Below are 24,561 nucleotides of genomic sequence, written 5' to 3' on the forward strand. Positions count from 1 at the left end.
TCTCGACTGCTGTGAGTAATGCTGCTATGAGCATGGGTGTGCAAATATGTCTTCGACACCCTGCTTTCAATCCTTGTGGGTGTAGATCCCTTTGTTTTAAGAATGTCAGAGGCTGTGAGCTTCACATTGGACTGGGCTTTGCCCCTGGTCTGCCACTGACTGCTGGGAGACCTTGGTGAGACAGCACCCTGCTGTGGGGCTCCGTTTCTCCGCTGGAGCCCTGAGGTCTTTCTCCCTGCGCTGTGAGGGCAAAGTGAATTAGCAGACATGGATTCGCTCTGGGAATTCTCAAGTGCTGTGTACTTGTGATGCATTTGACGTGGTGAGTGTTCATGCAGCATCAGTCCTCCCAAGAATTAGTATTGTGATCATTTTGTTTAAAGTTGGCACGTTTCATGGTCAGATCACAGGGCGTCGAGGGTCTCGGGTACCAGAGTGTAGCACTCGAGGCCCGTCCATCGAGGGTTGGGCACATGTCCGAGCAGGAGCCTACCCCAGCGTGGAGGGCCACCCCGCCTGTGACGCAGGGTATTGTTTAAGAAGCGTGTAGATGCTGCATCATCCAGGCGACTTAGGTTTTGTTCCTAGATGGGGTCCTGAAAGACACTGCCTCTACTGAGAGCCGTGGGTCTAGTCAGTCATTACTGTGTGGCAGAGCGCTGTGTCCCTCGGAAGGCCACAGAGGCCGAGACAGGCCCTCCTGCCTCTGGGCCCTGTTCTTGTCCACATGGGGTGTGCTGGTTGGAGGGCAGCACACTGGTGGGTCCTGCGTGTCCCCGTGTGCTGGGCAGGCAGCGTCTGGCTCTTCTGCACGTGTCAACACAGAGGTGGGGAGGATGTTTCAGAGCAGGATGGGTAGGGAGCCGGGCTGGGGGTCCCGGCCAGTGCCTGGTGTTTACGCCAGACTTAAGGGAAATGGGTTCTGGAAGCACAGGGACGGTCCTGGGTGTGGCTTTCTGAGACTCTAAATGTGAAGTAGCTCAGAGGTGCAGTTCTCAGGACGCTGATCCCGGGTCCTAACAAGGAACACAGTGGGGTCCGTGTTGAAAGACCAGAGGTTTCTCGGAAATGAAAACTTACACCCTAACGCTGACAAGAAGTAGTGTTGCGACCTGAAAGAAGGCGGTATGGAAAGGCCAGTCGTTGCTGACAACATCTGACCATGACTGAGAATCTTCTAAGTGTTGATATTGTCATATTATAACCTGATGACTCTATGAGGTGGATTCATTAACGCCCCATTTTACAGGTGAGGAAACTGAGGCAAAGAATGTCTGAAGGTCACAGAGCTGTTGGGCTCCTTGGCCTGAATCACCCCTGCAGGATCAAGTGGTCCTGTCCCCCCGAGGGAAAATAAGAACAGCTGCTGAGGATGACAAATAGGGCTTTACCTTCTCCCGGGCAAGGTGGGGATGGTCCCTTGCTTAGGGCAGATGAGGGCTGAGAGCTGCTCCCCACCCAGGGAGGACAGAGCCAGTGTGGTTACGGGGGGTGATTTAGTGAAGAGTCTTAGGAGCTCACCCTAAATTAGTTCAGGTGTCATGGCCCACAGGAATATGTCCCAGGGTACCCAGAAAACCTGTGGGTTTCGTCGCTGACCTACCATAGAAGTCGAAGAATGAGAGCCCAGCAGAGATACCCCCAGACAGCAGATAGGCAAGTTGCCTCCCTTTGATCCATGAGATGGAAAATTCTTCCAAAAATAAGCACATCTGTGCGATTGGTGGTACTGGGTGCCACGGCCCTGGAGTGGCTTCCAGATGGATGCTCTGGGAGAACTGAGGGGGGTGAGCCGGCCAAGGTCCTCCACGAACAAGACACACAAATGGAAACTCACTGTCCACTAGTTTCAGATGGACTGGGGTTTTTTCCTAAATTGAGATATAATTCACATCACTGTCATTTTTAACAGGTTTACTAGACAGGACAGTCAGAGGAAGGATGTCATTTCAGGGGACATGAGTGTCAGTCAGCAAATCCCTGCCTTGCGCAGCGTCCTGCAAAGGCTCAGAGCATAAGAGGCAGAGGGACACTTAGAGGGACTTGTTAACATGCAGATCCTTATGACCCAAATTAATTCTTTACATTTTCTTTTCTTTCAGCTTTTCTTTCCTAAAAGTGTAATTTTTCTTCTTTCCTTCCATATGTTTATTTCCCTTTGTCTGCCTGCCTTCCTTTATGTGGCAGCTTGCTTTCTTTCAGGCGCCTTTATTGAGCACCTGCTCTGCACTGGCACTCTGCTGGTGTGCGTGTGCAGTGGTCAGCAGGGCCACCCAGGCCCCTGCCCTCCTGGAGCACGTGGCCAGGGCAGGAGGAGAGCAGGCAATCCAATGATGACCCTGCCACATCTCTGCAAGTGGGGGCAGCCAGAGGGGGGCAGCAGCTCTTGGAGCCTAGAGCAGGGGTGTCTGTGTCGCCTAGGGCGGGGTTTCTAGTGGGGGCCCTGGGTCTCTCTCCTTCATCCTCAGTCCTGTTCGTGTTTAAATTGCTTACAGATGTGATGGGCACAGTAACCAAATTATTAGACAGAACGAAATGTGGGAAGGACATGCTGGCTGAGGGAATCAGTATCTGGAAAGAACTGGAGTGATTGGAATGGTGGACCTCAGTGAGATGAAAGGCGCTGAGGTTTGGAAAACCAACTGTGTGGACAGACGTTGGGCTGAGTTCGTGTATCAAAGCCTCAGGCGTTGAAGGGGCTTGGAGCCCAGCACGCCCTTGAGCCATGGCTGCCCAGAACTATGCACACTGGGCTGCGTGAGCAGGGGCTGGAGTCAGAGGCAGGGGAGTGAGCTCCCTGTCATTCTGGGCTCAGATCCACCTCCCCAGGAGCTCCATGGTCATCCTGGAGCCTACATGAGGTGAGGGGTCGGGGGACTCTGACAATTAGAAGCACATCTGGAGGGTCAGTCAGGGTTGAAAGGGGTCAGAGACCGTGTCTCCTAGAAGAATGTGGGTCTGCTGGCCTACAGAAGGGCAGCCTCGGGGATGGCCGTTTGCCCTCTGCAGATGGTAGCAAGGCTGGTCTGGGGCCCTAGGAGCAGTCTTCCTCTGTTTGTGGACAGACGGTGACCTGAACACCTGCAAAGCCGACCATATTCAGTGCCTGTTAGAAGCAGTGAGTTCTGCGTTCCAAGAGACGTTTAAGGAGTCCATCAAACCACCTCCTCATTTTCATTGTCTTACGGTTTTGTAAATATGCTTGCACCTGCGTTGTGCAAGATTCTTCAAGAGTCAGTGTATTCATTTCCCAGAGGGCCTTACTCATTGGAGAATTTTAAACAAGGGAGGAAGATAGTGGTTCATAAAGCAGTGTGAAGTGATACTGCTTGGTTGAGCATTGGCGTTTTATTATTTTATTATGATGTGTGTCCTCGATGCACTGCTGCCGTACTCTGAGTGCTGGGCGTGTCATCTGCAGGAACCACAGCCCAACTTGGCTGGGCTTCCCCAAGTGAGAGACAAGGAAATGGGCTGTGTATGCCCTAAGGGATTCTTGCTGCTGGCGTCCATCAGAATCACCTGACGGCCTGTTCAAACACAGGGTGTGGGGCCCACCCCAGATTTTGATTCAGCAGGTCTGGGGTGGGGCCAGTTGTTTGCAGTTCCTAGGTGATGCTTGTGGTCCAGGGACCACACTTCGAGAACCCTCTGCTCCAGGGCAAATTCTTGAGAACTTACTGGAACACACAAAAGATACCCCAGGACAGGAAATAGGCAAGTCACCCCCCTTTCAGAATTCTCATCAGAATTCCTGGGAATTCTGAAGATGCTCCAGCTGAAACTCCTCTGGGACTGTTGCCCTCGCAGGCCCTGAGCTGGGCCAGTGGTGAGCGGGGAACCATCTGCGGTTCCCGCATCCTTCTCCCTCTCCCGTGCTGGGGGGTGGAACACAGCCACACTTACAGGCTAGGTGAGTGGGTCACCTGATAGGAAATTCTAGACTCCGGAGAGGGCATGTAAAATTGATCATGCTCTCTTTGGTTTGAATCCCAGCTCGGCCAGCTCTACTAACCACCAAGGGACCACTAGCAAGCTTCTTATCTTGATTTCCACGGTTACCCCATCTCCAAGATGTGGGCATCAGTAGTGCCTGTTTCAAGGGTTGTTGTGGGATAAAATGGGGGAATGTGCACATAAAACAGCAGCACAGTCCTGGCCCATCTTGATTTCTCAATCAGCTGTGGTTATTTATATCAAAGTGCTTGTGGTCTCTACCTACGGGGTGCGGAAGGACTGACATAGAGGTGGCGGGGTTTATAGAGTCTGTTCTTTCTGGGGAAATTGTTTTTCATCCTGGCCCAGGGTGGGCGCGTTCTCTTCTAGAGCTTGCCACAGCAGGGAGACACTGATGGATGGTCAGGATAGCAGCAGAGAAAATTCTTTGCAAATTATTGACTCAGCGTCCAAAACCCAGTGGGAGACCACGGACCAGCGGCTTTTTGGAAGGCCCAGAGGATGCACAGGTCCAGTGAGGCCACCCTGGACCCGTCGACGCGGAGGCAGAGAGCTCACTTCTGCGATGAACAGAAAAGGGTCTCATGTTGGTATTCTGCAAGCAGTCAGCAATTTGAGTCAGAGGCTGTGGTTAATTTAAAAAAACAAAAAACGGCTTACGGCAGTCAGGAGAAAACTGATTGCCTCTGAAAATTCATGGAGAGTGTCAGCGTCGTCCACAGGCATGGAGAACAGTGCTAAAATTTAAAGTGTTGAAAAAATTTAAGCACAAAACCCCCAAAATCAAGCAGCTGTACTGACAACAGGCCCCAGGGATTTGGGGTGGGGTTGACACATTGGCTCCTAACATTTCCTGTCTTTGCTGTCTCTCTCTCCTGCTTTGTTCTTGTTTGTTTCTGGGTGGCCAGAACTGTCAATGCCTTCCGACCAGTACGAGCTGCAGCTTCGGAACGACATCTGGGGCCCCGAGGGAGACCCGGGCCGGCCCGTGGCTGTCTTGGCCCAGGACACGTCGACCGTCACTGCAATGCAGCTGGGACAGAGCAACCTGGTCCTCGGCCACAGGAGTATCCTCTTCCCGGGCTAGCGTGCACACGCGCACATGTCCTGCACGCAGGAGATCTGCTGTTTGGAAGTCAATTCATTTTTCTCCCTGACAGTTGAGCTAGGCTAAAAATAGCCCTGTTTTCCCCAGAGGTCTGAAAATCAGAAAGAACGGAAGTAGCGACAGGGCTGCGTGGAGTCGCTCACTTCTGTGGGTGACTCACTGAGAGGCTCCCCGGGGTGGGAGGTGGCGGGAGCGGAGCTGTACCCTTCTCTTCCAGAATCTTCTGTGATGCTTGCAGCCTCGTCCAAGGGACCTGGCCGAGGCTGTTTCCACACTGGCATGTGGTTGTCCCTGTCCCAGACTCGTTCACGTGCCCTGTGTGGTGTCCAGTGTCCCTTGCAGAGATCCCCTGTGCTGTTGTGGGAAGCGCAGCGTGGCCCCTGATCCTGGAAGAGGGTTCTGCTCTGCTTGGCCTCAGGCGGGGACATTTTCACCCCTCTTCTGTCCGTGTGACGTCGTGACGATGATCCAGCCTTCCTAGCTGAGCTGGAACCACCAGCTGCCTTACTTGCTGTCTTCTGTTTTGTTCCTTAATTAAGAATCCAGGTATCCGCATGCAGGGTGCGTCGAGGTTACCCAACAGCACCATCTACGTGGTCGAACCCGGGTACCTGGGTGAGTGCGGGCATCCTGGGTCCTCCTGGGTGCTGCTCGGTGGTGATTACAGGAGCTAAAAAAATAAAATAAAAGCAACAGCTTCTCAGAAAGTGCTTTACTCTGGCCAGCACTGCCAGCTGGGAGGCCTGCACACATCGGCACCTGTGCCCCTCGCCAGGTGCTCCCCCGTCCTTCCCTGTGGGTGCACAGAACAAGCGGAGGGTGGAACGAGGGCATGTGGGTGGCCGGCTCTGAGCGAGAGGAATGGGAGGGGGCAGAGTCAGGGAGGGCTTTGTCTCCTGGTTTTTATACCAGGGCTCTGTCCAGACCTGACCGTGGCTGTGGCTGTCTGGAGGTTGGGGACCCAGAGGTCAGCTCAGTTATGGAGGGGTCCCCAGTGGTCAGCTCAGTTACAGAGGGGCCCTGAGGTGAGGTGACAGTTGGTAGATGTCTCGGTCGGGAGGAAGGGGAGGCATTTGCCCCAGAGGTGGGGGAGGAATCCGCAGCCTTGGAGGACCCCGAGGAGCACAGCCAGGGCCCGGGAGCTGCTGTAATAGATGACCCGGAGAGATGTCCGGAACACAGTGTCCCCGCAGGTTACCGAGGCATCACTTCCTTTGATCTGAGCTAAATCACGTGTTGAGTGCACTGAAGTGGTTCAGGCAAGAGAGTATCTGACTGATGTGCAGCAAACCCCAGGGTCCCCTTGTTCGCTGCTACGTGGGACGGCAGCTTGCAGACACCAGGCAGGGAAACCCTGTGTGTCTCAGGAGCTGCATTCACTCAGAAATGTTTTCCTGGTACCTTCTGTCTGTCTGGCCTGTGCTGGGCACCGGAGTTCCAGGGGAAGGAAGATGAGGTCCTTGTGCTTGGTTTTGTGGGGAGGGACCAGTGAAAACAGGCGGTGATGGGACAGTGGGGAAGAGCTAGTAAATGTGATGCAGGAGAAAGGCTTGTGGGAGATGATATTTGAGGCAGATGTTTCTCAGAAGCTGGTCTTGTGGGAAGATCGTCCTGGCGGAGGGAACGGCTTGGGCAGTGTGTGGGGGTGAGAAGTCACACGGCATCACGGGGGTCAGGGAGCAGCTGGCGTGGCATCATGTGGGGACCGAGGGAGAGGCCTGGGAGGGCAGGGCCAATCGCACCGGGGGGCGCTCAGTGCCAGGCTTCAGAGCGCAGACTCACTGGATTCAGAGTGTAAACCTGCTGTGGATTCGGGGATAGGCTCACTGGACCCAGAGGGTAGACCTGCTGTGGGTTCAGGTGTAGACTTAGCGTGGATTCACTGTAAACCTGCTGTGGGTTTAGGGCGTAGACATGTTGTGGATTCAGAGTGTAGACTGGAGTCAGAGTAGACCTACTGTGGACAGGTCAGGTTAGAGTGAGCCCTGGAGCAGTCAGTGCAGTGCATGTTCAGGTTTGGTCCTGAGGAGTCGGAGAGATCAGCTCAGGTTCTGCAGGCATCAGGTCTCATTGTCCTTATCAGCCGGTCACTTTCCATGAGGAGTGCAGGAGAGCAGTTGTGGGCCCTCCAGGAGAGCAGTTATGGGCCCTCCAGGTGAGCAGTTGTGGGGCCCTCCAGGAGAGCAGTTATGGGCCCTCCAGGAGAGCAGTTGTGGGGCCCTCCAGGTGAGCAGTTGTGGGGTCCTCCAGGTGAGCAGTTGGGGTCCTCCAGGTGAGCAGTTGTGGGGGCTGCCAGGTGAGCAGTTGTAGGCCCTCCAGGTGAGCAGTTGTGGGGTCCTCCAGGTGAGCAGTTGGGGTCCTCCAGGTGAGCAGTTGTGGGGGCTGCCAGGTGAGCAGTTGTAGGCCCTCCAGGTGAGCAGTTGTGGGCCCTCCAGGAGAGCAGTTGTGGGCCCTCCAGGAGAGCAGTTGTGGGGCCCTCCAGGTGAGCAGTTGTGGGGTCCTCCAGGTGAGCAGTTGGGGTCCTCCAGGTGAGCAGTTGTGGGGGCTGCCAGGTGAGCAGTTGTAGGCCCTCCAGGTGAGCAGTTGTGGGGCCCTCCAGGAGAGCAGTTGTGGGCCCTCCAGGAGAGCAGTTGTGGGGCCCTCCAGGTGAGCAGTTGTGGGGTCCTCCAGGTGAGCAGTTGGGGTCCTCCAGGTGAGCAGTTGTGGGGGCTGCCAGGTGAGCAGTTGTAGGCCCTCCAGGTGAGCAGTTGTGGGGTCCTCCAGGTGAGCAGTTGGGGTCCTCCAGGTGAGCAGTTGTGGGGGCTGCCAGGTGAGCAGTTGTAGGCCCTCCAGGTGAGCAGTTGTAGGTCCTCCAGGAGAGCAGTTGTGGGCCCTCCAGGTGAGCAGTTGTGGGGGCTGCCAGGTGAGCAGTTGTAGGCCCTCCAGGTGAGCAGTTGTAGGCCCTCCAGGAGAGCAGTTGTGGGGCCCTCCAGGTGAGCAGTTGTGGGGTCCTCCAGGTGAGCAGTTGGGGTCCTCCAGGTGAGCAGTTGTGGGGGCTGCCAGGTAAGCAGTTGTAGGCCCTCCAGGTGAGCGGTTGTGGGTCCTCCAGGTGAGCAGTTGTGGGGCCCTCCAGGTGAGCACTGGTGGGTCGTCCAGGTGAGCGGTTGTGGGTCCTCCAGGTGAGCAGTTGCGGGTCGCAGTGCTGATGGTGCTTGGTCCCATTCTCTTCCTCAGCTGCGTGCCCCTGTGTCCTGAGTGGTCAGGCTCTGCCATTTGCTTGTTTTCTAGGGTTCACAGTCCATCCTGGTGGCAGGTGGGTACTCGAGACTGGCCGCCTGTACGAAATTACCATTGAAGTGCTTGACAAGTCTGGCAACAAGGTCTACCTGTCAGACGTGAGTGCTCGCCCCTGGCCCTGGTCGGGTGGTGAGGTGGGGGGTGTCTGCTGGAGCAGCTGCCTGGTGAGCAGCCCCAAAGCACCAGGGGCCCCCCACAGGCAGGCCGAGTTCGGGTGCTCCCCAGTAGTGCTGCTGTGTCCACGGGAGTCACTGTTGTGGGATCCCTGGGGACGTCGTAAGCCTGTGAGTCTACACACCATGGCCCTGATTCCTGTAGGGCAGGGGCAGGGAGAGGAGGCTTTGGGCAGCAGGGTTCAAGGGGGCGGTGATGGCGAGGTGGCATCTGCCAGCTGTCCTCCTGCTCTCCTCTCACTGGCCTGGGGATCTCACAGCTCTGCGAATCCATCTTTTCCTGCTCTGCAGAGGATCAGGGAGCACTTCCCGAACTCCCTGGGGCCAGTTATAGGGCCAGGAATACCTGTAACTGTCGAGAAGTCCTGCGTGGCGAGGCCAACCTCAGTTAGCTCTCTGGCTCTGGAGAGGAGCGTCAGACGGGCAGATGGAGAGGAGTCTCAGCGGTGGTTGGCTCCTTTGTGAGAAATTCTCAGGGTCATCAGTTAGGACATCCAGGACCTTCCTCAGGTGTCTGAGGGTTCAGAAGGAGGAGGCACCGTTCCCCCTTCAGCTTCTTCTCAGAAGTCATCACTTGCTCATGCCATTAAACAAAGACTCAGTCGGTCACCTCTCTTTTTGGAAGACGGCTCTAAGGGATTTTGATGTTCTTTTTGTGTATTTGGTGGTGTCCTTGTTGGGACCTCAGGGCCTGAGAAAGCTGACAGTAGGCTTCAAACCCCCCTGAGCACCACACAGGTGACTCAGACAGGAGCACGGGGTCATCGGGTCATGCAGGGACGGTGGCTTGGGAGGGGTCAAAGGCCAGAGTGGTCAGAGCCCAGTTCCAGGCCGTCCAGCCTGTCAGCCGGCTTCGAGGCCTCTGAGCCTCAGAGGGCCCCTTGGCCTTGCCTGGCTGCTGTTTTGGGGTCATGTTGCTTCTTTCCTGCATTCTGACTTCTCTGAGTTGTCGAGAAGCACCTCCCTCACCCATCCTGCCTTGCCTTCCAGAACATCCGAATTGAAACCGTGCTTCCTCCTGAGTTCTTTGAGGTGCTCTCTTCTTCCCAGAATGGGTCATACCATCACGTCAGGACAATAAAGAGGGGCCAAACAGCCATCGAGGCGGCCCTCACCTCCGTGGTGGACCAGGCAAGTGGGCGCCTCCGTCATCTTCCCCGTCCCTCCGTGGGCAGAAATGTTGACCCAGGCTGGACGCAAGCCCTTGGGGAGTCGGAGGCCCCGGGCTCAGCCTCTGTGCTGCTCTCATGGTGCCGTGGGGGTCCCTCCCTCTGTGGGCTCACGGGGTGTCTGGGGACAGGGACTTGGGGTTTTCCCTGTCCACACACTGGGACCCCCCTCTTCCTCTGCCCTTTGCTGGCTCCTGTAAAAGTGAGCCTGCCTCTCTGGGACCAGGGCTAGGAACCCTCACTGAGGAACAGAGTTGGGCCCCTGTGTGCAGCTGGGCACCAGCCAGGAGCCATGAGCATCCTTGGGCTCTTTTGGCTGCTCGGGTTGTCAGAGTCTTTTCATGTTCCCCCCGTATTTAAAAGGCTGATCAGTTTGTGGGAGCACTTTTTCACCAATTGGAAGATTGACACATGTTCCCATCTTTCTACCCTGCACAAAACCTCTCCCATACCTGTGAGAGGCAGTAGGATGTGGCAGAAGGAAAGGGCCTGTGCACCAGGCAGCGATTCCTGCCGCTATCCACCACTTCAGCTCTGGGGTCTTTGGGCAAGTTGCTTTAGTGCTCTCTGCCTCAGTTTCCCCATCTGAAAGTGGGTTTGACCACGTCCACCCTGTTGGGTGCCGTGAGGATGAAGTCAAGCAGCGTTTACTTGAGTGGCTGTTACAGAGCCGTGGAAAGCCGTCTCCATGGAGACAGGAAGGCTGCGGGGTATCTGGTGTCTTCCTTCCTCCTCCTTGACAATCACAAAGTCTACCTTTGTGACCCAATCCCCAGGAAGGGGCGGGGGTCTGCCTGACTGGGAAAACGGCTGAAGACCTGGTAGTCATGGTGACATGCGGGGACCTCACCCCCTTGTAGGATGGAGGGGTCCACATGTTACAGGTGCCTGTGTGGAACCAGCAGGAGGTGGAAATTCACGTCCCCATCACCCTCTATCCCAGCATCTTGACGTTTCCGTGGCAACCAAAGATGGGTGCCTATCAGTACACAATAAAGGTAACTGGGAGACCCCTTGTCTGGGTGCGTTCCTTTGGGTGTTGCCATGGGATTGGGGCTTTTGATCCATTCTCTTCCTTTTAATATTACCTTCTAGTAGTCAGAGAGAATTTAAAGTGACAGTCTGTGCTTTCTGTATTTTCTCAGCTTTCTATCACAGCAGTGTATTTTGGTAATCAGAAAACAAAACTGGAAAACAAAAAAGAAAGCACAATAAAAATTTAAAAATTTGGAACACAGATTTAACTTCCACATGCATTTTTTTGTGAATGAATATTGTTTTCAGAAAGCAGTGTAAATATCCTTAGAGAAAAGTGTGAAGTTGAGCGGAAGATGTCCCAGCCCTGTCACATACCAGGTGCTCTTGGTCTTTGATGCTCACGTGCCCACCTGGCGTCAGTCGGCGGGGACTGAGTCCCCTCGGGGCTCGAGCACTGTGGCCACACAGGCCCCGTTGGTCCCTGCTGTCTCGGTGGCAGTGATGGCAGGCGTCCTGTGTGTGCACTGGGACCCGCTGCCCAGTTTCTCAGGTGTGTCACCTTCCTGGTCCCTCTCGGGTCCTGGGGTGGTGGCCTCTGCCCTGAGAAGCCGCTGGACGGTCATTTACTTCGTGGCAGAGGACTCGGAGCAGGCACTCTTGTGTCCCGGGAGGGAACATGGTGTCTGCGCAGGGAAGCAGCGTCCTGCACCTGGCTCCGTGGCAAGGACATTCCACTCCAGCCTGAGCTCTGGGAGATGCCCCTGGGTGGTGGGGCCGCTGTCCTGGGCGTGTGCGTACATGTGTGTGTCGGCCACAAGGTCCCCAGAACACGAGGACCATAAACAAGCCAAGGCAGAGGGAACGAGGGGCAGAGGCAGCCTCCAGCCAGATGTTGGCTGATGCCCCGTTTTTCTGTGCGGTGAGGGGATGCTGACCGTGAGTGTGAGGGGGTGTGTGTGAGTGTGTGAAACAGAGAGAGAGAGGCAGGGCGGTGGGCTGATCCGATGATGCTTTTCCTCCCCAGGCCCACGGCGGGAGTGGGAACTTCAGCTGGTCTTCCTCAAGCTACATGGTTGCCACGGTCACTGTCAAGGGCGTGATGACCACAGGCAGTGACACTGGACTCAGTGTGATCCAGGCTCGTGACGTGCAGAACCCGCTACATTTTGGGGAGATGAAGGTGAGACCTGGGGCCAGGACAGCCCGGGGGGGGAGGCTCGCATGGTGGTCTCTATCCGCCCCTCTTAACCAGCCCTCAGGCTTCATTCAGAAACACCCTGTAGCCCTTGGTGTTGGTGCTGGCGTTTGCGGGCGAGGGGGTGGGGGTCTGGCCCCAGCCTGGCCCCTGAGGAGCTCACGGCCACATCAGGAGATGGACGTGACATCCCACACCAGGCCGGGGCTGGGGCCACCGAGTGCTGGGTTGTCAATTCACGGTGAAAGGGAAGCCCCCAGACTCCAGGAGCCCCGGCCCCGACTCCCTTCCTCTAACTCCTGTTCAGATGGCACGTCCGGAGTTCCCTGCCCGGGCCCCACACCTGGCTTTTGACCCTCAGTGATGTGGGACCAACTTCCTTAGCAGAGGCGTGGGTGGGAGTGGTCACCTGCCGCTGAGCCTCTGCAGCCCCGCTTGGGGGCCTCCTGGCCCTGACCTCACCCGTCTGTTACTTCGTTCAGGGCAGAGACGGAAGCTCCGTACGTAGTGTGTCCAGTCCCGACCTTCTCTCACAGCTTTTGGGCGTCCATGGACAGGTTGTTCTAGTCTTTCATTGCAGTCCGCATAGACACACACTGCCCTAGCTAAAGATGAATCTGATTCTCATATAAGGAGGGTCGTAGCCGAGACCCTTTAGCTACAGCATAATTGTCAAATATTCGGATAAACTGTGACCACCTGGCCCCTCCCCCTCCCAAGCTTCTTCGTGCCGCCTTTCACGGCTGCTCAGCCCAAAGCCTGAGGACAGTCCCTCGAGGGGCAGTGTGTGTGGCGGTAAGAACCTGGTTTCTGGGGCCGGACTGCCTGGTCCAGACTCCACCGTCTCCAGCTCAGGCGAGTTCCTTACCCCCTCGGGTCGGGGTCTCCGTCAGGTAACGAGGTTGGTAGTAGAGCCTTCTGAACAAGGAGGCTGAGAGGGTTGAGTGAGTTAGCGATGTTCTTAGAACAAGACGTGGAGTGTGGCGTTTTGTTTTATGTAAGTGTTAGCTGTTGTTGACAGTGCCTGTCTCTCACCCCGAACGCTGGCCTTCTTTGTAGTGCCCCAACATTGCCGGTACGTGCCTCAGGACCTTGGCATGGACCATCTCTTCTTCCCAGAGTGTTTTTCTCTCAGACCTTTGTGTGGCTGCCTTCGACATGGCTCTCAGGTCTGAGCTGCTGTGTCACTTTCTCAGAGAGGCTTTCCCTGACAGTGCTGTCCCTGATGGTCACCCCAGTCCGCAGCACACACTGTCATACCCCCAAGCTCAGTCTTCCCGTGACACGTCCTTAGCGCCCCGCAAGCAGCAGCTCTTAGTAACTCCGAGCAGCGGACCCTTCTTCTCCCCTGGAGGCCGATGACCCCGCCCTCCCCTGTTTTCCAGGTGTACGTGATCGAGCCCCGCAGCATGGAGTTTGCCCCGTGCCGGGTGGAGGCACGAGTGGGCCAGGCCTTGGAGCTGCCCCTGAGGATCGACGGCCTCATGCCCGGCGGGGCGGGCGAGGCGGTCACCCTGAGCGACTGCTCCCACTTCGACTTGGTGGTTGAGGTGGAGACCCAGGGTGTGTTCCAGCCGCTCCCAGGTAAACCAGCCCTGATGAGCGCGCGCCAGTCAGCAGGACCAGGGCTGGGCTGCCTGGTTCTCAGCCCGGGCGCCCCAGATTCCTGAATGGAGGGCTGGAGGCAGCAGGGGTCACAGCAGAGGAACGGCGTTTGTCCCCTTGTCCACCATCAGCCGCGGTCTGGTCTGGATCTTACCTTCCGTGTGACCTTTGGCAAATCACTTGGGTCCGTGAGCCTCAGTCTTCATGTCTCTAAAATGGGTGTCATCCATAGACTACATGTCACAGTGCCCATTGCGATGCAGGAGTGCAGTGGGTGCTCCAAATACGTCGTCAGTGTGGGTTGTGGCTAGTGACAGGATTGTGCCACCTCTGTGACGTGCAAGGCCCACCCATCCTGAGGCACTGGAGACGTGCCCATTATCTTTTCTCGTCAGCACCCTTGCAGGTTTTGGTGGTGATGTCGGTGGTGATGGTGGTAGTTGGTTTATCGAGTGTCACCCCTGCCAGGTGTAGGCGAAGCTCTTTGTGTGTGTGACCTCACTGCATGTCACCACCGGGGGAGGAGGAGCTGTGGTTGGCCACGCGTCAGGCGAAGAGACCGAGGCTGCGTAGCTGCCCAAAGCCACGCAAGGGCACAGGGCGGGCTGGGATGCAGATCTGGGTGTGTCTGACCCTGACCCTGGGGCCTCAGTCCCGTGAGAAGTGGGGCCAGCCAGGGGAGTCGGCCCAGGGCCAGCGGGGGAATTCATCTCCAATTTGCAGATGAAGAAACCTGAGGACTGAGGAGTCACTGAGGGAGGAGTAAGGTTCGGGCGGGGGTTGGAAGCACAGGGACCGGCACTCAGTGGGCGGGGGCTCCTGGACCGGGGCCTGGAGGGGCACGTCCGGGGGTGTGGGCACACACGGTGGGCCCGGAACGGCGGAACCTGTTGAACCGTGAGTTGTGGATGCTTCGGGGGGCTTGGACGTCCAGTGTCCAGGCAGTGGGGAGCGCTGACGGTTTTGGAGCAGAGGAGTGGCGACATGAACCTGGCGGGGTTTGGGAAGCCTGGTTGGCGGAGGTGTTCGTAGGATCGCCCGTAGTGCCAGCGTTTCCACACCACCACTGGCGTCGTGTTACTCGTGGAGCTGTTTGAGCGTGAACTGCACAGGGGAGGGAAGGGACATCTCTGAAACGTCACCAAGCAAACTGCATCCACGTCCCTTCTTTGAGGGCACTGCTGTGTCCTCTGACCGTCCAGGAGAAACTGAGCTTTTGAGATCTTAAGTGTAGCAGCAAGGCAACCATTACGGATGGAGGAAGACGAACGCAAGGGAGAGAGAGGCCTGCTGGTGGCAGGAGAGGAGCCCGCTCCCCATGCACCGCCCCCACATGTGTCCTGGGGAGTCTGCAGCCTAGGCACCGGTCAGCGTCCAGGAGGTCCCGGGAATAGAGGACAGGGTTTGGAATTCCACCGTCGTGGGTCTGAGCACTGCTTCCTCCATGTATTGGCTGTGTGATGTCGGGCAGGTTGCCCAACCTCTCTGAGCCTGGGCTTGTCCATGTATAAAATGAGGATACCAGCTGCTCGCCAGCTGTGTGGGCTACAAACGAATGTCCCTTGGCCCAGTGCATGGTCATTTTTCAAGGCGTTTGGTTCTGAAAAAGCAGCCAAGACAGATGTCTCGTGGCACCAAAATTTCCCTTGGAAAGCTCCTTAAATGACCCCCAGTGCGGAGTGTATGTGGCTTTGTGAAGGCTGTGTGCAGGGCCCAGGCTGTATGAACAATCTGTATCTTCCGGCCTGCAGCCTGGTCAGGGTAGAGAGACACTGGCTCATGGAAATCCCTGGAGTGAGACCAGGCGGGGTCAGCAGACTGCGTGCCACCTGCCCTGGTGGGGCACAGGAGGCGCGCGAGCAGACACATGGGGCAGGTGCGCTCCCCACCTTAGGCTGACAGTCCCGTCTCCCCCGAGCGCGTGCCTGAGCTTGCCCGAGGTGGGAGCACACGGGATGGGACTCGGGGCCCGGTCCCTGGGCGGGAGCTGCGCCGGGGCCCTCCCCCAGCACCCTCTGGGCAGTGGGGGCTCCACCCTCTTCCTGCTGGACGTGGCTGCTGGGCTCACGTTCCTGCCTCCTCCTCACCACGGAAACCCCCTTGAAAGCCCCTCGGCATGTAAGCGTGAGCGGGAACCCCTCCATGGAGCCCGCAGCGTTCAGACTTGGCCAGACTGCCCGCCCGGAGGGCGGCCACACCTCAGCTCTTGCTTCGCCCTGGCCCTTTCTCCGCGTGCCGCCCCGACTGGTTTTCCGCAGCCTGTTCACTGAGCGCCTGCTAAGTGCCGTGCTCCGCGGGTTCCCTGGTAGACACGAGACGTGGTCTCACCATCACGCCCCTTACAGCCTGGCAAGACAGGCGGTTCAACAGGAGTTACGGGGTCTGGGCCGGAACGCACCAGCGGGTAAGCGCAGGGACCCTGGTACAGTTCCTCTCCTGGGTGTGTGCCCAGCAGACATGCCCAACCGTGTTCCCCAGAAGAAATGTACAGAAGTCAGGTGTCCAAGCCAGCTTGGGGGTATCTGGGAAGGCTGCTCAGAGGAGGTGATAGCTGAGACATGAAGGATGAGATGGGGAGAACATGGGGGAAGAGTGTTCCGAGGAGCGGGAGGAGTGTGTCAGAGCCTGGCGACGAGAAAGGGTGTGGCTTGCTTGAAGTTCTGGCCCGGGTCAGTGCCGGTGAGCCTGCCCTCCCCAGGAAGGGCCTGGTGGTGGGAGAGCCTGGTAGGCGGGGAGCTCTGAGTCTTCACGCCAGGCAGGCGTGTGGCAGGGGATGGCTTCGTGCTTCAGGAAGCTTCTCTGTGGTGCCCTCAGAGCCAGAGTGAGCACCACGGGCGCCAGCTCTCCAGCACCTCTTCCCGGCTGCGCAGAGGGCCCGGCTCCCTGTCTCGTGGTTCAGGGCCGTGTCCAGGAAAGCGTTTGCACTGGCTCTGTTCCCGGCTGGAAGCCAGCAGGGTCCATAGTCAGGCCTCACGTGTCCCTCTTCTTGTTTCTGTCACTGTGGACACAAACAGGCCTGTTTGGCAGAGTGGCAGTTCTCAGGAGCTCCTGGGCTCTGCCCTGGACGCTGTGGCCACCCTTCCTGGAGGCCGTTGGCAGAAGAGCGTGCGCCAAGGTGTGTCCTGAGTCAGAGTGGAACGCGGGCTGTGCGTGGGGGGGTTGTCCACGAACGTCCACAGCGGCCGTCACTGGCCGCCCCGACCTGGAGCCGACCCAGGTGCCGTCCGCTGGAGAGTGGATGAACCAGCGGTGCGCCCGCGTGTGGCATCCTTCTCAGTAACAAGGCGCTGGCTACTGATCTTGCAACAGCAGAGACGAATTTCCAAACCTGCCGCGTGGAACAGGCCAGACACAGTGCGCTTTGTGATGTGAAGTGGGAGCCAAACAGATCGGCGCTGAGAGAGGGCGTGGAGTGGTGGCGGTCGGGGCCTGGGAGTAGGGGGATAGTGAGCCATCCTGGACGCAGGGCTTCTTTCTGGGGGGTGAAATGTTCTAAAATCAGCTGCCGGGGCCTGGGGGCGGGGTGAGGGTGCGGAGTGAGGGGTCCTGGACACAGGGCTTCTTTCTGGAGGATGAAATGTTCTAAAATCAGCGGTCATAGTTGTGGTTGCACAACTCTGTGAATATGTTAAAAACCACGGAATTCTGTGTGTACTTTAAATGGGTGATGCTGTGGTATGTGAGTTATGTTTCAATAGAAGTATTATTTTAAAAAAAAACTGAACACTGGTGGAAAAAGTCAGAATGCCATAGTGATGCCTCCCGGGCAGGGTGGGTGGGGCCTGGCTGGGAAGGAGCTGGCGGCTAACTGTGAGGGGCGGGTTGGTTCTGCCTCTTGGTAGGCGCTTGGGTTTCACAGGTGGATGCCTTTGTTGTACCTCGTGGTGGGGTCCGCTTAAGATCTGTGCATTTCACTGTGTGTAAATTTGACCTTCAGAAAAAAAGAGCCATAAAGAAACATTGAACTATGGATAATTATGCGTATGCTAAAACATTTCAAATGAAGTGTACTGATGCTTGCAACTTACTTTTAGTTGCATTAAAAAACATTGATGGCACCGCTATGTTCATTGCAGCATTATTCACCATAGCCAAGAAGTGGAAGCAACCTAAGTGTCCCTCGACTGATGATTGGATTAAGAAAATTTGGTATATATATACAATGGAATACTACTCAGCCATAAAAAAAAGACAAAATCGTCCCATTTGCAACAACAGGGATAGACCTGGGGGGTATTATGTTAAGTGAAATAAGCCAGAAAGAGAAAGACAAACACTGTATGCTCTCACTCATATGTGGAATATAAACCAACACATGGACAGAGAAAACTGTAGTGTGGTTACCAGGGGCAGTGGGGGTGGGAGGTGGGAAAGGGGTGAAGGGAGTCATATATATGGTGATGGACAAACAAAAATGCACAACCGAAATTTCACAATGTTGAAAACCATTAAAACATCAATTAAAAAAAACAAAAACATTGATGGATGGATGGGTGGGGGGATGGACAGATAATGCAGTGAGAGAAACAGAGCAAAATGTTAATTATCAAATCTTGGGGATGGGAATGTGGGATTTCGCAGTATATTTTTTCTAAATGTTTGGAAAGAAAACAATAAAATTCCGCCACACTGCCACTAGAATGGCTTTTTTAAAAAAGGCGGAAAATACCAAGTATTGGCAGGCTGCAGCACGGCCGCTGCCGGCTGTGTAACCGGATGCACCCATTTTGGGAAGAATATCCGACAGTAATGACGAGAGCTGAGCGTGCGCACGCTGCTCCCAGTACGGACTGGAGGTGAGCATGCTCTCCTGGGGTACAGCCGACAGGAGGCCCCAAGATGTGTCCCCCAGAGGAAGCGCACAAGGGTTCATAGCAGTGTGTGCGTCAGAGCTCCGTGCTGGAAACTGCCCCGTGTTCGCAGTCGCCTGAAGAATTCAACTGCTGTCTGTGCACACGGCGAAGTAGATACGCAAGTGTCGATAAAAGATGTACAATGTGCGAAAACTAAGGAGGGATCTCACCACCAGTGTTGAGCTGAAGGGGGCATGACACACAGGGTTTATGCTGAACGATGGCCTTCGTGTGAAATACGGCAGCAGCAGAATGGAGCTGTGCTGTTAGAAGGAAGCTGACAGTGGTTTTCCCTCGCAGGGCGGGGGACTGATGTCGGAAAGGGTCCAAGGGAGGTTCGAGGGTGCACATCATACTGTTTTTTGATCCCAGTCCTGGATACAGGGTGTGTTCAGTTTGTGGAAAAAAACATCATTGTGAATTGTGTACTGTTTATGGGAATTAAAATTTTTAAGTCAAAAAAAATTAGGTTGCATGTCAAGCCCAGGATGAAAGGGGCTGTCAGCCTGTCCCGTCGTCCCCGGCAGAGTCAAGTTCTGGTGACTGTCTGGTTCTCCTCTTCCTGCAGGGCGGCTGCAGCCGGGCCCTGAGCACTGCAGTGGGGTCAGAGTGCGAGCTGAGGCCCAGGGGTACACGGCGCTCCTTGTGAGCTACACGCACGGCCACGTCCACCTGAGCGCCCGCATCACCATCGCTGCCTACCTGCCCCTCAAGGTGAGCCGGGGGCCCCCGCCCTCCCGCCCCTTTCCTGATGCGAATTACTCCTTTGCTCCCGCAAATTTATTTGCTCCAGCAAACTTAAAACCCTGGTTGTTCAAAATAGCTTTTGGAACAGCTCCGTCTCCCTGTGCTTTCAGAGCTGAAATCAGGAGATCTGTAGAAGGAGCAGAGCTTCCCTGATGGCGCACATCCGTGTGGAGGGAGTGCTCTCCACAGGGAACAGGACATTAGCTGAGCTAATGAATGAAAGGGGCTGAGAACAGAGCCTGGAGGTAGTGCGTGCTCAGTAAGGGTTAGTTATGAAAATACGAATAAAGCAGAGCTGGGTGGTTGCGAAGGCTCCCCACACGGGCTGCCTCGCAGCAGGAGGGTGAATCCAATTATTATTTGCTCTCTTGAGCCCTGCCCCTCACACAGGAGGCCTGGAGACGGTAAGTCAGCTCCTCCTTCAGGGGAGGTGGGAGGGCTGTCCTGGGGGAGGCAGGGCCCGTCCACACCTGCAGTTCCTGGACGCCAGCATCAATCTCCAGGACGGCTCTGCTCCCCTGGTGCGTCACAGCGTGCTTCCTTCTCCCTCCCACCATCAGAGGCGAGCCCGGTGACTGTAGGATATTTCCTCTCTGAACCCCTAGCCCTGGGCGTAGGGCCTGATGCAGAGCAGACAACAACTAAGGGTGGTTTTGCTTTTTCTATTGAGGTATAATTGACATACAACATTATATTAGTTTCTGGTGTGCAACATAATGATTTGATATTTGTATATAGTGCAAAATGATCACCACAGTAAGTCTGATGAACACCTATCACCATACACAGTTACAATTTTTTTCTCTTGCGATGAGAACTTTTAAGATCTACTCTCTTAGCAACTTTCAAATATACAATACAGTATTATTAACTATAGCCACCGTGCTGTACATTACATCCCCAGGGCTTGTTTATTCTATAACTGGAAGTTTGCGCCTTTTGACTCTCTTCACCAATTTTCCCTACTCCCCACCCCCCGCCTCTGACAACCACCAATCTGTGCTCTGTATCTATGAGTTTATGTTTTTTTAGATTCTCCGTATGAGTGAGATCGTGCAGTATTTGTCTTTCTCTGTCCAACTTATTTCACTTGGCATAATGTCTTCAAGATTCATCCATGTTGTAAATGGCAGGATTCCTTCTTTTTTGTGGCTAAATAGTATTCCATTGTGTGTGTGTGTGTCTAGCACATTTTCTTTATCCATTCATCTGTTGATGCACACTTAGGATGTTTCTATGTCTCGGCTGTTGTAAATAACGCTGTCATGAGCATGGGGGTGCAGATATCTTTTTGAGTTAGTGCTTTCATTTCCTTTGGATAAATACCCAGAAGTGGAATTGCTGGATCATATGGTAATTCTGTTTTTAATTTTTGAGAAGGGTGGTTTTATTTAGAATGAATGAGTGGGGAAATGCACCCAGGGTTACCAAGCCAGGACTGAAACCTGGCCCCCCAGACCAAAATATATATGAATACATACTCGGTGCCAGTCCCTACTCTAAATCTTAGGGACACAGTAGTGCAAAAACACCTAGAAACCCTTGTCCTCATGAGCTGATGTTGTGGCAGAGACAGAGGTAGAGACAGACAGTCAATAAACCAGTCAGTAGTGTGTTTTGTATTTGCATGCCACGTCCAGAGTGAGGTGTGAAAGGGGGATGTGGGGGGAGGGTAGCAGTTTAAAACTAGGAGGAGAGAGGGCTCAGGGAGCAGAGTTAGGGAGAACTGAAATCCCTAAGCTGGCAGCAGTTGTTCTTGAGGAAGCCCTGCCACAGCCTTCCACGAGGTGGAGCGTTTCACCAGGACCCTGGGAGGAGGTTCTCCAGGGCCCTTCCTGGCTGCTTGCTCTGGATGACCAGACGGCCTGATTATCTGGGTGTCTGGCTGGAGCATCAGCCAGCTCACTGTCCCACGGTGGGGTTAAGGGTGAAGATAAAGTGGGCGTGTCCCCCATCAAGGTAGCTTCCTGACTGGACAAATTATAGAAAAAGGATATGGATCTCTTCTCCTTTTATCTTTCTTCTGCGTCGAGATCAGTTAACATCAGGTTTCTTTGCAAGAAATAAAACCCAAAATTACAGTGGTTTAACCAGTAGAGAGTTTATTTCTCTTTCACACGAGAGGTCTCACACACGGCCAATCTGGCAGCTCCATAGTCATCAGAGATCCAGGTTTCTGTCTTTCCACTTCATCATGCTAGAAGACGGCTTTCATCTTTGAGGTTGCCTCGTGGTCTAAAATGCCTGCTGAAGCTCCAGCCATTACATCTGCATTCTGCATAGCCAGGAGGGGCAAGAGCTCACCTCTCAGCTGAGTTAGTTTCCTGTAGTAGCCTTGTCAGCAATTTCCACTTGCATCTCGTTGGCCAGAACTTAATCCGTTGGTCATAGCTAGCTGCAAGAGAGGCTGGGAAGTATTTTAGCTGGACAATTTACCACCCTAATAAAATGAGGGTTCTTTCTCTAAGGAAGAGGGGAGTGTGGAAACTGGAAAGGCAGCTAACGGGCGTTGCTATGACCTGTGTTTGCTGGTCTGTCCGTCAGTTCACTCTGCAGACAGTCCCTGGGCACTTGGTTGGTACCGGGCCCCAGCTGGGGAGACAGAGATTTGGGGAGAAATCCCGCACTGCCCTGGGAGGCGGCTGGTCCAGGGATGGCAGACACTCCAAGGCAGTGAGCATGGTGGAGGGAATGAAGACCCCAAGGGCGACAGTCACCCATGAGCACAGAAATTGGAGGAGGGCATGGAGGCAGGAAGGCAGGCTGGAAGTAGAGTGGTGTATCTCGGGTGGGATCCGAGGCCGTGGTCAGATCACAGAGGGTTGTGAGTGCCGGGTGGGGAGCTGGCTGTGCCCGTCTAGCAGTGGGCAGCTGGTGAAGGTCAGCGGAACCACAAAGTCAGCTCCACACATGAGACCACGGCTGCTGGTGGGGGCAGGGGGAGCAGGCGTGTCCTGGAAGCACGAGAGCAGGACGCCCCCCATTCTGTGGAAAAAGACCTCTCCAGATCTTGCAGGCGCTGCTCGACCTGCCCCCGACTTACATGTGACCTCTGTCTGCCGGGACTGTGAGGGCTCTGCTTGCTGGTTACCCAGCTCCCTCCGCAGTCAACACCCCAGTTACCCGTCGGCCTTTTCCTGCTGCGGGAACTTGGAGTGCCTTGTCCCACCTCCTCTCTGGGAGCCCTCAGCACCTGAGTCTGAGGACCCCACCTGGTTCCTTCACTCCGGCCATGTCAGCACAGGCTGCGCTCTTTGACTGTGGAGCCTCCGGGCCAGCCAGGCGCGTTGGGGCCTTAGCCTCCCACCACCCGCCCCCACCTTCTCTCTTGACCCCGACCAAGTGCGAGCCTCCCTGTGCAGAGGGGCGTGGATTCCGTCTCCTAGAAAGTAGGCTGCCAGCGCCAAGGCCTCTTGATGAGCAGAGCCACCCTCCTGTTTTGCGGACTGGGAAACTGAGGCCCAGAGAGGAGAAGGTCTCGTCGGAGGTGCGTGGGCCCTCTCCTCTCTGGGCTTTGTCTGTTCGAGTGTCTGCGCTTCGACACCCAGTGAGGAGCCTGTGCGATTTATGAGCGTCCTTTGTTAGCTGTGTTGATTATTAACCTACGTCCCTGGCACAGGATTCTGTGACACTTTTATGCCCGAATGGGAAGAGAACCACACGTGAAGATGGTAATTCACAGTTCTCCAGCTGTTAATCATAGGACGTGCAGTGCCTTCCAACAATCTCTCCCTTGGGCGGGTCGTGAAAAAGTCCTCTGGCAAGGTTTACAGGGACCTGCTTTGCCTGTACCGGAGTTTTGGGGTTGTGGCATTGAGACGTGGGTAGGAACAGGGTGTCGGGAGTCAGAACAGACATGGGCCCAGCAGCTGGGTAAACTTGGACCAATTGCTTCGCTCTGCTGGGCTTCATGCTTCCCATCTATAAAATGGGGCTCACAGTTAATAATAATGACAGTTGATAACAGCAAGGGCCATTGAGTGAGCCTGTGCTAGATGCGTGCTCAGGCCTCGTTCACGCTCCTTTGAATCCCTACAGTAACCTCATGAGGCAGGGGTTCTCGTTACACCCATTTCACAGGATGGGGAGACTGAGCCTTGTAGAGGTTAACCTGCTTCAGGTCACACAGCTAGCGAGTGACGGCTTCGTTCTAGTTGCGGGACAGAGAAGCACATGCACAGACGAGCACACAGAGAGTGACGGCAGGCAGTGAGAAGGGTGGTCAAGCCGGGAAAGGAGGCAACAAGTGGTGGGGGTCCTGCCTCAGAGCGGGTCAGAGAAGGCCTCTGAGGAGGTGGCGTTTGAGCAGAGGCCTGGGTGGAGCACAGGAGCAGGCGCACGACTGTCTTGAGGAGGGGCCGTCCGGGGAGGAGAAACCAAAGCCTGTGCAGCAGTCCCTGTGCGGGACAGGGCCCTTTTGATGGTTTGAAAACCTGGGCGTGTAGCAGGGGAGAGTGGGGTGGGCTGCAGTGGGGGACCCAGGCCCCTTGGAGGGGTGTGTGTGTGTGTGTGTGTGTGTGTGTGTGTACACACCTGTGTACATCGTGGGGGCGGGATGCCTGGAGAGTTGATAACCAAGAGCAAGTTCAGAAAAGTGTTCATGTTGCAAAAACGAAGTCAAAAAGACAGAATCCTTGTTTGAAAAGTGATGCCCTTTCTTTGCTAAGGGTTTAGTGTGAGTACTCAGCCAGGAGGACCTGAGCCCCATAGGCCTCAGCGGCTCGTGACCTTGCCCCCCATCCTTGAGGGTGAGTGCACCCTGAGGCTGCCCCTCAGGTGAGAGTCCGTCTCCGGATTGGGGTGGCAGCCAGCTCCGGGGCCAGGACTGCGGGTGACAGCTCAGTGGTTATCAGTCTGTACCTGCGAGGACTTGAGGCTGTTGGCAGTTGGGGGCTTAGCATCCAGCCCCCGTGGTCGAGGGTGTGGAGGGAGCCCAGGGAAGGCCCGAGGCCCTGATGAGTGGGTCAGGGTAGACCTCAGTGCCAGTGACAGGCTGGGTGACAGGCTGGCGTCCCACAGTGGAAGTCACACCCCTTGGGCCAAAATGGAGGGAGCAGGAGGAGGCCGGCACTCGCTGGGTGTGGGGAAGCTTTGGCTCAGCCCAGGCTCACGACATCCTGGCGACACGTTCCAGTCTCTCCCCGCAGAGGGCCTGAGACTGGACGCTTTGCCCAGAGCAGCGTGAACGCTCAGGGCTCTCAGGATTCCCAGTGACTAAGGCTTGGGAACGCGGGGCCTGGAAGTAACTGTCAAGTGCTCTGGGTGTTCTGGGGCTAAACTCCAAGGGCTCGCCTGATGTGTGGGTTTTTTTTTTTTTTTTGTGAGGAAGATCAGCCCTGAGCTAACATCCATGCTAATCCTCCTCTTTTTGCTGAGGAAGACTGGCCCTGAGCTAACATCTATTGCCAATCCTCCTCCTTTTTTTTCCCCCCAGAGCCCCAGTAGGTAGTTGTATGTCACAGCTGCACATCCTTCTAGTTGCTGTATGTGGGACGCGGCC

At 55.6% G+C, this 24,561-nt stretch overlaps 1 protein-coding gene across 8 annotated transcripts in view; it reads left to right on the forward strand.

The window, feature by feature from the left end:
• LOC131420539 (nuclear pore membrane glycoprotein 210-like) overlaps positions 1-24,561 on the forward strand; it is a 109,832-nt gene that overhangs the window by 31,075 nt on the left and 54,196 nt on the right. For all 8 annotated transcript variants that reach the window (XR_009223567.1, XM_058566669.1, XM_058566678.1 and 5 more), the window contains 8 exons: positions 4,866-5,024; positions 5,612-5,680; positions 8,333-8,439; positions 9,505-9,645; positions 10,544-10,681; positions 11,686-11,841; positions 13,242-13,440; positions 18,883-19,028. Coding sequence is in view for 7 of the 8 variants with exons in the window: in XM_058566669.1 (XP_058422652.1) it covers positions 4,866-5,024; positions 5,612-5,680; positions 8,333-8,439; positions 9,505-9,645; positions 10,544-10,681; positions 11,686-11,841; positions 13,242-13,440; positions 18,883-19,028 (1,115 nt within the window). In the remaining variant the exon portion in view is untranslated. The remainder of the gene's footprint in view (positions 1-4,865; positions 5,025-5,611; positions 5,681-8,332; positions 8,440-9,504; positions 9,646-10,543; positions 10,682-11,685; positions 11,842-13,241; positions 13,441-18,882; positions 19,029-24,561) is intronic.

This window comes from Diceros bicornis, chromosome 2 (assembly GCF_020826845.1).
Source record: "Diceros bicornis minor isolate mBicDic1 chromosome 2, mDicBic1.mat.cur, whole genome shotgun sequence".
In the NCBI taxonomy this organism is placed as follows: Eukaryota; Metazoa; Chordata; class Mammalia; order Perissodactyla; family Rhinocerotidae; genus Diceros; species Diceros bicornis.